The sequence below is a fragment of the Danio rerio genome, chromosome 13 (assembly GCF_052040795.2).
Source record: "Danio rerio strain M-AB ecotype USA chromosome 13, GRCz13ab, whole genome shotgun sequence".
Classification (NCBI taxonomy): domain Eukaryota; kingdom Metazoa; phylum Chordata; class Actinopteri; order Cypriniformes; family Danionidae; genus Danio; species Danio rerio.
In genome coordinates, this window is record NC_141033.1 from 10,137,501 (window position 1) to 10,152,508 (window position 15,008).

Below are 15,008 nucleotides of genomic sequence, written 5' to 3' on the forward strand. Positions count from 1 at the left end.
GACTGAAACGATATAACTAAAGAGAAATCTCCACTGTGCTGAGCGAGAGCGCTTCTCTACTGAACAGCACAGCATCGATGACGTAAGCGTGCCCAGGCCCGATTGTAGTGTGAGTGCGGGCCGTCGGGGGAGACGGGAGGGGGAACAAGCGTCCTTTGGCCCGGTATGAGGCAACTGTACATAGTGTGAGTACGGCCCATAGACTGTAAAATATATGGACGTAGTGTCCGTATTGTAGTCTAAAGAGCGCAAAAGAAGCCACAAGTAGGCGCGGCCAACCGTCGCCATTTTGTTCGTGCATCATCACACCCGCGGCGGGATACCAAACAAGGGCAAAGAGGCGGAGAGTGAGCGGAGCTACAGACACCTGCTGACAGTTTGCTTGGATCACCTGCGACTCGCTTGTGTTCTGACCACTTGTGCTTGGTTGTACACTATATCAATAAAGTGTTTACACTTTTAAAAACACTAATACACAGAGCCACTAAACATTGTTCTTATGACGTTTTTCAACAGGAGGAAAACGCAAATTACTTCCAAACACTTCAGATATAGACTGTGTTAGTTAATGTAAGACCAGCATAACACTGTATAACAACGCTTCAGATGACTGTTCTAGAGCCTACAGCTAATCAATCTGTCAGATTCTGGAGAGCATTACAGCTCTAAATATAAATATAAACGATAAATGATCTTAAATAAAACAAATACATGTATAGAGATGGTATATAAGTATATAACTTTACTCACATGGGAAACGGAGTCCACGTGAATGGTTTGTGAGCACAATTAAGTTCACTCAGCATGCCATGCCATCTAATAATTGTAGGAAACAAGTCCAAAAGGCAGTTGACTGTGTAAAGCCATATAAAACAACACAGAAATACGATAAATATGCCGAGTTCAGTGGCTAATCTGCAGGATTCAGCTGAGGTGACGGGACGGCGACCAACGAGACCTAGCTGTCAATCAAGTGGCCACGCCCTTAATTATGCAAACTTAATATAACTTAATATAAAAGAAACGGACGAGTTATAAAAAAATTCACCCCCCTCACAGTTGTCACGAAGGGTAATATTAGCTGTATTAACCAAAATCTTTTTTTTGTACCAGGCTGTAAACACCTTTTTTTCTGCTGTAAAGTTGGCCATTCTAACAGTGGGCTTAATTGAAATTTGCTCTGTTTTGGAGCAAGGAGCGGCCAAGACTAGCGGAATTTCGCATGAATTGCAGTTTTAGTTACTTCCGTATTAGCTTCCTGAGGGAGAGCGGGAGGTTGCCGCTTGGTACGGCCTAAGTCCAATATTTTATTTATAATGGTCTTAAAAAGTCTCAAATTTGACTTGATTAAACCTGCAGGAACCCTAGCAAATGCTTCATTCTGTAAAAACAACCAGCTGGATGTGCATTATCTTGCTTATTACATGGCTGCTTGCCACAAATGTAAACAATTAGACATAAAATATAGATCTGAGCTGTAATAACTGATTGAAAAAATGAAACAAAGCTTGCAGAAAGAAAACAAATCAAATGGCTGGATGCAGCCTACACTAACCCTCGGTTGGAAGATGGCGCAAGCATACATGTATACACTCTTAGAAATAAAAGTACAACACTTATCACTGGGGCAGTAGTAGAAAAGGTACTTATTTAATGCACAGGCAGTTCCTATCAGTTTTGATCACAGTTTGAAATAAATTCGCTTGCCCCAAACATTAGTAGTATCCATAGCTACTAATTGCTATGATGCCTTAACAGAACCTTCTTTCCTCTGTGTAATCTTTAGGACACCGACATGTGCTTCACAAGGTAGTTGTTGGGGATTAACCAACAAGGATATCTGCAAAAAAATAGCAGCTGTGCTTTTAATTAAAGAATTGATAAACTATTACAGCTCAGAACAATGTTTGGGGGCTAATTCATTTAATGTTTTGTGACGAGTAGGCATGTAATAAGTGGGATAACGAACACTCAGATGGGTGTTTTCGCAGAATAAAGCCCATAGTTGTACAATAGATACTGCTGATCAGCCAATTAGGCTTTATCCTGCAAAAAGCAATTGTCTGGATGTGCTTTATCCCATACATAAAACACCTTGTAATGTTATGATTGACCAATCAGAATCATTTATTCCAGAGAGGCGTGTAAAGAGACACAAAATATGTAATAAAATGATCAATTCTTGTATCGCAGTGACCATTGTTATTTACCAATTACCATTACATTATACGTCAAACTAGGGCTGGGTGATATTTCCCCCAAAGTTATCCTGATATCATGTTTCATATCATTCAACATCAATAATTATTGAAGATTTTTGTAACATTTAGGAATATTATTATTTTAAGTAAATGAACAAATCATCGTTATTCAAATACATACAACAACATTATAAATTGTAAAGTAATTGAATATACCCCTATGCTAAAAATCTTTCAGAAGGGAGCTAGTGGCTGGGATGCACAAGAAAAGAAACCAAAAAGCCACTTTGGCAACATCCTTACATCCTTTTTGATTTACAATCTCCTCACTGCTGCTACTCGGATCTCATTTTCCCATTTGTAGTTATTCTGACCTGAAGTGACATTTGCGAGTGCGTGGTTTCCTTCACCATTTACAATGAGCTTTGCACTCGCGCAACCCGGGCATCTCTCGTAACTAGGGGAGCATTTACTCAGAGGATGACAAACGGAGAAACCCTTGCTGCAGCTCCGATGCAAGTTTATGGAGAAAAGTAAAAACCACTGCCGTGTTTGGGTGTGCTTTGCTTTTCAGAGGTAATTAGTCTGCCGTTATTACTGAAATATGTATAGTCCATACAAAGTGTGAAGTAGCTTGTTTAGTTCTACTTGCATGAATCGCGGTGCGCTTGCAGAATTTAGAGAAGTTGCGCTGTTTTCAACTAGGTGCGCCTGGAAAATAAGCATGGTTCACGTGTGCGCTGCCTGCTCAACATGCTCTAATATGTGCGCCATGCAAGTCGCGCGCCTTCATTGGAAATGACAAACTTACACCCAAGCTTATTGGCATTGCTTTCAAGGTGTGCGCTCAGCAGCCACATTTAATAAAACTATAGCGTTTCATACCAAATCTTTTTTTATCGATTTTGACAATGGTGTTCTGTCAATAAATATCGATACCGATTTTATCGCCCAGCTCTACATCTACATCAAAACTAATCCGGTATCAAGCAGTCTGAATCTGGCTTCAGTCTTAAAACTTAAAAATCACAATATCAAACATGAGATCTGCCACCACTTCCGTTTATAGCTTTAAATTTGATTAAAAGTTTTTGAGTTAAACACCCCCCCCTCCTCGAAGCCACCATGGTGGATATCACTATAAATCTTGTGCTAAGTGAGGAAGGTGTTCTTGGTAATGAGTTCTCCCAAATGAAGTATTGCACATTCATCTAACCAGGTCTCGAGCACTGGTTTAACTTTTTCCATATGGACACTGGTCCCAATGCAAGACAGACAAAGGCTTGTCAGAATTCCATGCTTGCTCCTAATTTCAGTCAGTTTTGGATTTGGCCTTGTGGTTTTCTTTGCTTTGAATTCCATCTCGATTTTCGCAAACCGCCTCCAAAGTGTGAAAAGTTCGGCTGGATTAACTTTATCAATTCCCTTCACTTAATGGAAAACCCCTGTGAGAGGACTTTGAAGTGTCACAGATGCTTTCCAATGAAAACAGCCTCAGACCTTCTTTCTGTGTCTCTCGAGGCAAAGTGATCCACTGGCTGCCTTTTTATTCTGCCGTCTCTCTCTTTTTTCCCGCCTCAGACCAGCATGAACACCGCAAAGCATTTAGGGGTTACCGTTTTATTGCCAATGACACAACATTGGCCTTGCTAAATGGCTTGTTTTTGTAAAGTGACTGAGACAGCGCGATTTGTTTCTCAGATATCTAATAGATGTTGACTTTCTTGACATTTCATGGGATGACGAGTGGAGCTTTTACCATTTCAGCGTAACCTTAGTGATATAGCAAACATTTAATTCACGTCAAAACTGTGATTGAATCAATTTAACATACTAGAAAGAAAAACATCTTCAAGGTGTCTGATTTTATTCTCAGAACTAGGGTCAGAAACAGAGCCGTTTCTTCTGGTTTCCTGCACAAACACACTTTCTAAGACTGTGGTCACTCTTTCCAGCACGACGTGTCACAGAGTTTGCTGAGGGCAGCGCTGGACGGGGTGGTACAGGAGTGTGTGAGCTTCGTGGGAGTGGACATCAACATCTGTTCAGAGACGCTGATGAGGTAGAGACCAAATACTTTCCAGCAGGAGTCACAACATGGCAACTTCTCACTCACCTCCCCACTATTGCTTAGCTCTCTGTTTAGTCTGACACCCTACACGCTCACACACACTTTTAGACGCACGCACCGTAACATCTTTTCACATCCCCACTACACACAAACATTTTGAGCTACATACACAAACATTGCCGTTCGCTAACATATACACAAATTGAGATATATAGCCTGGAATATTAGTCACATAAACTAACAGAAACAGCGAAATGTACACATTCGTTATGTCCACTCGCTTCGTCTAATGCCTTGTAGGATTTCGTGAGTAATTGCAAATTGTTTGCACTACGGAAAAACGGTGACTTGGAATAATATGTTTCCAGAATGCAATTAGGATCGTGTCTGTATACGTCTCAAAAGTTCACTTTAATTTATACAACTGAAAAATAAACTTCCTTTACATGAATTATGAGTTTAAAAAAAGGTATTGTCATGAAAAACAGTTAGGCTTTTTGGGGATTTTTGCAACCTACAGTCTTATGCAAAAGTTTGGGCACTTCTTTGCCGCTGCATACTTAATGTGCTCTTATAAGAGACAATCGCACTGAAATGCCATACGGTTTATAGAGAAAGCTAGACAATGTCATTTTTTTTTCAGACAGAAATTTGTAGTATAGCAGTATTTAGATGTGTGAAATTAAATTGAAGCTGAAAAATAGGCTGTGCAAAAGTTTGGGCACCCTCTCTTTTGTGTGGATTTCAAAACCTGTAGTCACTTATTGCTGATTGATTACAACACAAAATTGATTTGAGTGACTCTGTGAACCTTAACAATTCCAACACAGGTGCAACCAAACATGAAAATGAATATTTAAGATAGCTGATTGCTAGCTGTGCTTCTTATTTTGAACATGAAAGTAGCAACATGGGAACCTCAAAAGAACTTCCTAATGATCTAAAAACTAGGATAAATCATCAACATGAATTAGGAGAAGGATGCAAAAAGCTGTCACAAAGGTTTAAAGTCTCTATCTCCACAGTCAGAAATATAGTAAAAAAAATGAAAGGCCACAGGAACAGTTCTTGTGAGGGAAAGATGTGCTAGACCAAGACAAATATCTGAAAGTTAGAATGGACACACAATAGACACTCTCCAAAGAGCTCCAGCAAGATCTTGCTGCTAATAATGTCATTGTACATCGCTCCACAGTTCAGTGTAGTCTTCACAAAGAACAGCTCAATGAAAGGTGATGCAAAAAAGGATTCTATCTAGATTCTATCAATAAGAAGAGTTGTTTGAGGTACATCTGACAAATGCTCATCTAGACAAGCCTGAATCATTTTGGAAAATATACTGTGGACAGATGCCACAACCGTAGGTGCTTTGCTTGGCAGAAAAAGAACACCAAATTCCAGGAGAAGAACATGCTCCCTACTGTAAATTATGTTGGAGGGTTCATGATGCTGTGTGGATATGTGGCAAGCACAGGTGCTGGAAACCTTGTCAGAGTTAAAGGTCGTATGGATTCCACCAAGTATCAACAGATTCTGAAGAACAATGTTCAAAACATCAGTCAAGAGGCTGAAGTTACAGCAGGGTTGGATGTTTAAGCAGGACAATGACCCAAAGCACAGTTCCAGAACTACCAAGGAATTCATGCTCAGACACGATACAATGTTCTAGAATGGCCACCCCAATGCCCAGACTTGAACATCATCGAAAATCTACGGATTGATTTAAAAAGAGCCGTTTACACTTGGCCCCCATCAAATCTGACTGAATTGGAGAAATTTTGCAAGGAAGAATAGCCCAAAAAGCCGTTAGCAAGAATTTAGGGACTTATCCTTGACCATAAGAAGCGTCTGCAGGCTGTTATTTCAGCAAAAGGTGGCCCTACAAAAGATTGATGTCATTATTCTGTTAGGGAAACCGAAATTTTTGCACCTGTCTGTTTTTGTTATGACCTAAATTGCATTGCATCTGATGCCTAAATAACTGTTATGTCAGAACTGAAATGTTGCTCTTTCTCTAGGGTATAACATGTATCCAAATGAAATTGCTCACTTTTAAGGCCAGCAGGCTATGACTTGCAATTATGAAAGTTATCAGGGGTGGCCAAACTAGACTGTATAATGGCAACCTAAAATTCTTTGCTGTGATTTTTTTTATTTTTGATACGTATGTTGAACGTACACAATGTGACTACAGACCAGCTTTAAATAGGAAAATGAACAAACAATTTTTTTAGTGAAATGCTAATAGTCTAATCCAATTCAATGGTTTAAAGCTGAACTAACCTAACAGAAAAATTCTGAGGGTACGCCATAAAATGTAATGTTTTATTTATTAAAAATTCTGACCTTGGCTTTGGTCTTTTTCTGCACAACTATACTTTTGTGGGACTTTTTTGTCATTGTCAATTCAGTCAGTAGGAGAACTGTAAAAAAAAAAAAAGCCTATTTTCAGAGAAGGTGGAGTATTCCTCGGTGTTCTCACTTTTTAGCATCTAAATTTATCAGTAGCATTAGATATACAGTATGAAAAATATATGAATCAAATACGTTTCCAAATTAAAATGACAACTTTTGTAAAACTAAACACTTAAATGTCATCTCAATAAAGACTATTGGAGAATTTAGAGCAGAAGTGCCCAAATCTTTTCTGATGAAGGGTCAAAATCCAAAACTGATTGAAGGCCATGTGCTGAAGGTAAATATTTCAAGCTGTATTGCCAAGTTACAATGGATCATTTCATTATTTTTTAAAAAATAAATAGAAAACATTACTTAAATCATATTAACTTATACAATAAATATTTTGATTTTTATAATGAACCTATTATAATGAAAACATACAGTAAGAGGTCACACTTTACAATAAGGTTCATTAGTTAATGTCAATTAATGCATTTACTAACATGAACAAACAATGAACAACACATTTACTACTGTATTTGTTCATGTTAGTTAACGTTAGTTAATGAAAATACAGTAGTTCATTGTTAGTTCATGTTAACTCATGGTGCATTAACTAATGTTAACAAGCATGGAATTGAATGTTATTAATGGATTAGTAAGTGTTCAATTATGATTTATAAATGCTGTATATGTGTTGTTCATGATTACTTCATGTTAGTAAATGCATTAACTAATGAACCTTATTGTAAAGTGTTACCCAGTAAGAATTCCGTTTGTAACAGTGGATATTAATACCAAATACACTAGTCAACCTGCAGCAGCCTTTGCCTTGTTTTGCTCACTGAGGACTTCTGAATTGTGGTCTATGCATGGAGCAACATTATAAATGTTCACTTAAAAAAGTAAAAATGATTCATTTGCAAATTTTAATTGAAACATTTATTTCAGGTTTGATTTTAACAAATGTTACATTACTTTAAATTTGAAATATAATGTGTATTAAAGGCATTAACCCCAATCTTTGCCAAAATTTCCCATCTTTTAGATGGGATGGCAAGCCAAATCAAAGGTTACATTGGGCCAACTTTGGCCTGCGGGCACTAGTTTGGACGTCTCTGATTTACAGCAATATATTATGTTTGCATGTATAGTATGTGAGTAGTTTGCTAAACTATTGTAAAATTTAAATGGATGTGCATTTGTTCCTACAATTGCACCAATTAGCTGTTTCTTTCTGAGCTCAGCTTTTATAACTGTGCTTTTTCCTTTCATATTCTCAATGTATATAAATCAAAGGGGCCATTAAAACACCTATATATCAACTGTAATAATAAATAATCAGAACACTGATGATTATATGTAAGCGTTAGACTGAAATACACCCATTTTACAAAGATCAGATTGCTATATTTAACTAGCCTTGCGCCTGTAGTGTATTAGACACACATACATCACCTTTCAGAGCTGGAAAGCTGTGTGATCCCATTAAAAGGCAAGGTTAAATGCTTGTGAGGTAGGCTGGGATCAGGTCATCTGTTTACCTGACTTTAAATGAGCTCTCAGTACCAGAGCTCCAGACGACGTGTTCGTGGCTCCAGCATTATCCGCCGCCTTATTTATAAGTGACGACATACAGTTTACATAGCTGCTTTTAGGGGAGCTGCCACTTTAAATCTCCCATACAAAAAAAAAAACATCTGAATGCCTTTTTGTTTTATATGAAAAGGTCAAAAAGATTATGAGATTTTAGCCTGCCATTTGGTAATTCTGCTGGAAAATGTTCCCAATATTATACTAATATCTGCCTTGTTGTTTGTGAACATGAAGGGATTGCATAAGTATGAAGATGAATTTCCATGGTCTCGAGTGGACTTCTGAAGTGAAGTCTGTTCATCCAGGATGCGTGGTTAATTCTGGGTATTGACATATGAACCAATGACTAATTCCAAAAACAAACTGTAATTGAGCCTTGAAGGAGTCGAGCAGGAAGATGTAAGGTTAAGTTTAGGTTATTTGGACTGGATATCTTTCATATTGGAAACAAGAAAACCCTCAGACCTTTTCAAGACCTTGGGTCATTGCCAAAACTGTATATTTTAGGATGCCGTTTTAAAGTGTAGCTTGCTTGCTTAAAACTTAAAATCAGTGTTGAAAATAAAGTCTGTTTGTTTTGAATGTTCATTTAAGTATTCTCTGGGATTGTATGTTGTTTTTCTTTAGGCATATAGCAGGTCTGAATGCAGGGCGAGCGCGCAGTATTATGGAGTGGAAGGAAAAGAATGGCCCTTTTTTTAACAGAGACCAGCTGAAACTTGTCAAAGGCCTTGGTCCTAAGAGCTTCCAGCAGTGTGCCGGCTTCATCAGGATAAACCCTGAGACAGTACGCAGGTATATAGTTAGCTTTTTACACTTCAGTTATGATTTTGCACCAAGCTACTGTACATGTTTGTTGATGAGGCATGAATGTGATAGCCTAATCCCAATTCTATTTTTATACCCCTTCCCCTTGGCCCTTAAAACTGAGTGTAAAGGGGAAGGGTTTCAACATATACCCCTTAAGAATTAAGAATTGCGACAGCACTACAGCATCTGTACACGTCACACTACTGCTGTAGTTATTCCAGTTGTGTTATTTATTGGTATTTATCTTCAAGAAATCCCTGAAGGCATATATTACGTTATCTTAATGATCTAATGTGACATTAAGATCGTAATACTGCACATTTAACACAGTGGCCATATTCATCTATGTAAACACACCAAAAACAACATTAACATTATAGCAGACACCGTAAAAAGCCCATTCCCAGCCCCTTCACTTTTCTGACAGGGTATTCGAGTGTCATTGAGTGACAGAATGTTGTGACACTGCTGTACAGGAGTTATGATTATGGATTATAGATCGCCAAATTTAGCATTTTTTTATTTTATTTTATTCTTGTTTGTTTGTTGTAAAAAAAATTTAATAATGACAAAAAATACTAATTTGTGGATCTCCTTGCTTCCGGGTGTAACTCTCTGCCATTGTGGCTGGTGTATTCTGGTAAATTTTCTTACCCCTTGGGTTTGAGTGTGGTCCTGAAAAATCTTCATTCAAAAGGGTATTCACCCCTTTCCCTTAGCCCTAAGCTAAAGAGAATTGGGACACTACTACCCCTTGATGTGAACATGCAAAACGAGGGGTAGGGGTAAGGGGAAGGGCTAAGGGGTAGAATTGGGATTGGGCCCCCATTATAATGTGTTTCCCATATATAATTTAATTTAATTTAATTTTATTTTATTTTATTATTATTTTTTTAAATTTTATTTTATTTTATTTTATTTTATTTTATTTTATTTTATTTTATTTTATTAAATTTTATTTAATTTTATTTTATTTATTTTTCCACAAAGCCGTTTAGAAATAGTCAATGCATACAATTTGAAACTTAGTTTTTATTATTTTAATTAAAACTTTGTTGTATTATGTCAACATTCATGTCATAAGCTGTTTATAGAATGCCAGTGGATCAGCCAATAGTGACGCTGGTTTTGCATTGAAATGCTATGACAAGGATAGAGTATTATTATGATTACAGATTATGACAACTTTTGATTATCTGTCAGTAAACCACTCATTCGGTTTTTTTAGTCACTTAATCAATAAATGAAAATTTATGTCTGTCAGTATTGGTTAACGCACTGGGAAACTATTAATAAAAATAAATAAAAAACAAATGCTGTAAAATTATGATAGTGTTAAAAACTCATAGCACAAATGTTATTAAATGTTTCTGGAATTTACTGTATTATTATTTTCTTAGTATTAAATCATTTTGTCGAGGCTGATTGATGAAAATGCAAATAAAATGTGAAAACAATTCATTAGAAAAGTGTTTATTAGGTAATCATTTTATTCATCTCATTATTTTTCAATATTCTTTGTATAGTTTAAGATGATTTGTTATAAATGCTTTCTTTTAATCTCAATCTTGACTGTAGACATCCTAATGTAACATGGAGTGTGAACCTTACCTCTATCCTGCATCAACAGCAGAAAACAAAGAGCTTTTCAATACCACATTAGTACAATATTTACATTGTTCCTAATAGTTAAAAACACTTAAAGATTACCTATTATGCTGCTTTTTTAAAATAAGTCTCTGAAGTACCTAGAGTATTTATGTAAAGTTTCAGCTCAAAATACCACACAAATAATGTTTAATAATTCTGTGAAACAGATTTTTTTAGGCTTTGATACAATTTAGGGACTGTCGATTTAAATGAGATGACAGCACATTCTAAAAACACTGAAAATGTGAAAAGAAGTGTCTTCGAAGAATGCTACACTGTTCATTTGTACATCCACTATCATTGTGTTTTACGTCATATGTTGTATATGTCAGTCAAGCGTAATATGTAGTTTACCACTTCTGAAAGCCAGTCATTGGAGAATATAATTAAATTTTTTTTTTACTTTAGTTACAGAAACACATCGATCTGCTTCAAGAATTGTGTTAGCTCCCTGACCATACTCTAATGAAGATTACTTTTTTTAGGAGCTTCAAAATGAAGTCCACCATTCAACAGCATCTATGAACCAGTATAGCATTTCAAAGCACTCTTACTGTTCATCTTACTGAATAAAGTCTCACTGAGGATGGCATGAGGATGAGTCAATTATGGATATTTTTTATTTTTATGTGAATTATTCCTATAAGTATTTTGGAAAAAATAAAAAGTTTTATGACTCTTTGAAACAGACTCTTTTAGGCTTTGATACAAATTGTGCCATATACAATTGATGACTGTCGATTTAAATTTAAATGAGGTTGTGCTCTTTTTAAAGAGCCCTTATACATTAAAAGGGTCATATTTTGGTTTTAATGGTCTCCAACAACAGGCTGATATGCATGCAAGATATTTTTTACCTCATAATCAAAAACTTGATTTTTATCCAAATACACATGCTGTGCCCCATATGGTCTAAAACCTGACAGGTGGGCAAATGTAAGCTTGTTTTAAATAAAACAAATATAAATATGGATATAATAAATAATACTACTAATAATGATAACATTATACAAAAGCAAATTGTTATGAATGAACTGAAAAGGCCTCCCGACATGAAGAAAGCATGAAGGTAGTGGTTTTTAAATTCATATAGTCTAGAAAATAATATGTTTTGTAATATTTTAATCCTTTATATTTATATCCTATATATATCCTTATTGTATTCTTTATACAGTTGAAGTCAGAATTATTAGCCCCCCGGAATTATTAGAACCCCTGTTTATTTTCCCCCCAATTTCTATTCAACAGAGAGATTTTTTCAACACATTTCTAAGCATAATAGTTTTAATAACTCATTTCTAATAACTGATTTATTTTATCTTTGCCATGATGACAGTAAATAAATATTTTACTAGATATTTTTCATGACACTTCTATACAGCTTAAAGTGACATTTAGAGGCTTAACGAGGTTAATTAGGTTAACTAGGCAGGTTAGGGTAATTAGGCAAGTTATTGTATAATGGTGGTTTGTTCTGTAGATAGTCGGAAAAAAAATAGCTAAAAGGGGCTAATAATTTTGTCCTTAAAATAGTGTTTAAAAAATTAAGAACTGCTTTTTTTCTAGCCAAAATAAAACAAATAAGACTTTCTCCAAAAGGAAAAATATTATCAGACATACTGTGAAAAATTCCTTGCTCTGTTAAACATCATTTGGGAAATATTTAAAAAAGAAGAAAAAAATCAAAGGGGGGCTAATAATTCTGACTTCAACTGTATATCCTTAATATTTCTTAATAATTATTTTTCATTTGTAAAGATATTTGCGTATTGCTTTACATTTTGTCTGTATTAAGCAGTGTGTAAGCGAGGCGCATAACTGAAGTGCTCTGCGCTCGACTTTAGACCGGCTTTGTTTTGGTCTATTGAAAAATCTATTATAGTTTCTCAAAATAGCAATGCGCCAGCAGTGCGCCTCAGAACGCCTTTCTTTTTAGATCTTTTTAGGCCCTAAAAATCTATTTTACAAGAGCGTCCTAGCCAAGATTAAAGTCACATGGCTCTAACAGACAACAAACAAAAAACTCTTTTAAAAGCATTTAGTGAAATCAGTTCTTTAAACTGCAACTTTGTTTGTAGATTATTCCATGCAAAAGGAGCTGCGTATTTAAAAGCCTTTTTCCCCATCTCAGTCCACACTTTAGGAACAGACAGTAAATAAATATCCTGCGACCTAAGGCCATAGCTTAGGACAGGTTTTTTACAAATGTAATTCTGGAGATAGAAGTAAACCCAATATAGCTTTGTAAACAAAGACATGCCAATGCTTGAGCCTACAAATGGACAAAGCAGAACAATCTACCCTAGAATACAACACACAATGATGAGTAAGGGATTTAAAATTAGTTATAAATCTTTGTGCACCATGGTAAACAGTATCGAATGCATGCAGACTCTGAGACGAAGCATGCATATAGATAACATCCCTGTTGTCTAAAATAGACATAAATGTTGCATCAGCCAGCTTCTTTTTAGCAGTTTTTAATTCTAAAACAGAAGGCTAAGATCACTTTGAATTTTTTTCACCAATTGCTGAATGAGAGAACTAAAAGAAAGTGTATCAACAATTAAAATATTAAGATATTTATACTGAGACTACAATTCTATCTCTTCACCATGAGTAGAAGTAATAGAACCTAGCTTTTGCTTACTCATTTTGAATTTAAAAAATAGAATTAGCTTTGTTTTATCAGCATTAAAAAACAGGTTTTAACTCAGATAAATTATGTTGAAGTACAATTAAAGCAATCTGTATTTGATATGAGTTAATTGTCACTACTGGGCTGGGATTTTTCCATTCGTGTGATTATAAAAATATCAAATTAATTACTTTGTACTATTAGAGGCTGGCTATTTCTACACACTTTTGCCACACAATTGTATTTAAACCCCTTATGAAAGTGATTTTTGCATAACAGGTCCCCTTAATATTAAGCATGACCCCGTTTTCCATCTCAGCATTTTTCAATACAGCATAAACACAATTAATGAAAGTGAATCCTCTTATTTTCTTCATGTAGCGATTATTAAAACACCTAGTATAAATTGTGATTGACATTGAACTCCTAATATTTTTGTGCTTCATGCAGTATCGGCTCTGGAGGGAAAGAAGACCCGGAGGTACCTCAGAAGCAAACAGCTGAGAAGAGAAAAGTCAAGGGCTCTGCTAGCATCTCGAACGACTTTAACCCACTGGACCAAACCTGCATCCACCCCGAGTCCTACAGCATCGCCCTGAGGTGAGAACAGAGCATGCCACTGAACTATCACATTACTGCAGAGCTGCAGATCATCACTGGATCTGCTTAACAACTGACCTATGTGCTAGTGTGTGTTTACCTCAAGTGGGAGCATCTGGCCCTGCGTGTCTCGGTGTGTCGAACTGAAAAGCACATTCAGCGTGTGCTCAGCTCAGACTTTCTCTGGCAGAGACTGACACTCTTCCCACAGCTGTGCTCCTCAAGTCTGTTTAGACTACTCCAATCTGACACTTGTGCCTGTTGCTTCCAGAAGATGTGCGCTCGGATGCCCTGCGGTTTGGATGTGCTTGTTTGCATGACAGCTGCAAGTTAAATCAAAATCAGCGTGTGCATGTGAAAGAGGGTTTTTAAAATTGAATATGAACCATGGGCACGGCATCCCAACGCTTTGGAATCTGGAGGATTTATTGGTGAATGGCAACGATAATTTAGAAACAAGACATTCATTCACTGCCTATTACTCACTTTTCTTCATTTCCTCTGTAGCTGATGTTATACTTTGGCGATTTACTGTAAAACAGTGTGTGTACGCACACATCTAAGACCACATAGTTTTTTTTTCCCTTCACTTAAAGGAATAGTTCACTCATAAATGAAAATTATCCCATAATTTGCTCACCCTCAAGCCATCATCTCTGTGTATGACTTTATTCTGTTAGACAAACACAGTCTGAGTAGTTTTACATTACATCTCTGGTTCTTCCATACTATATAATGGTGTTGGATTGTGGCTTTTATTTTGAAGCTTTTAAAACGTCATTAATCCGTCTTTAAACTAACCCATATGCCGCCAGGGGGTTAACACATCTTCTAAAGCCGATCAATATGTTTTCGTAACAGCAAAATTGTATTATATACAGCAGGGGTGCTCAACCCTGTTCCTGGAGATCTACTGTACCTTCCTGCAGATTTCAGTTGCAACACATATCAAACACACCTGCCTGTAATTATCAAATGCTATTCAGGTGCTCTTTAATTGGTTCAGGTGTGTTTGATCAGGGTTGGAGCTGAACTTTTCAGG

At 36.3% G+C, this 15,008-nt stretch overlaps 1 protein-coding gene across 12 annotated transcripts in view; it reads left to right on the forward strand.

Moving 5' to 3' along the window:
* Nucleotides 1-15,008, forward strand: part of srbd1 (S1 RNA binding domain 1) — a 160,556-nt gene that overhangs the window by 122,276 nt on the left and 23,272 nt on the right. For 10 of the 12 annotated variants that reach the window (XM_087278833.1, XM_087278834.1, XM_087278827.1 and 7 more), the window contains 3 exons: nt 4,157-4,263; nt 8,896-9,063; nt 13,817-13,966. In XM_087278833.1, the coding sequence (XP_087134959.1) occupies nt 4,157-4,263; nt 8,896-9,063; nt 13,817-13,966 (425 nt within the window). Of the gene's footprint in view, nt 1-4,156; nt 4,264-8,895; nt 9,064-13,816; nt 14,865-15,008 lie in introns of all 12 variants that reach the window. The other 2 variants (XR_015505582.1, XR_015505583.1) reach the window with 2 other exon arrangements.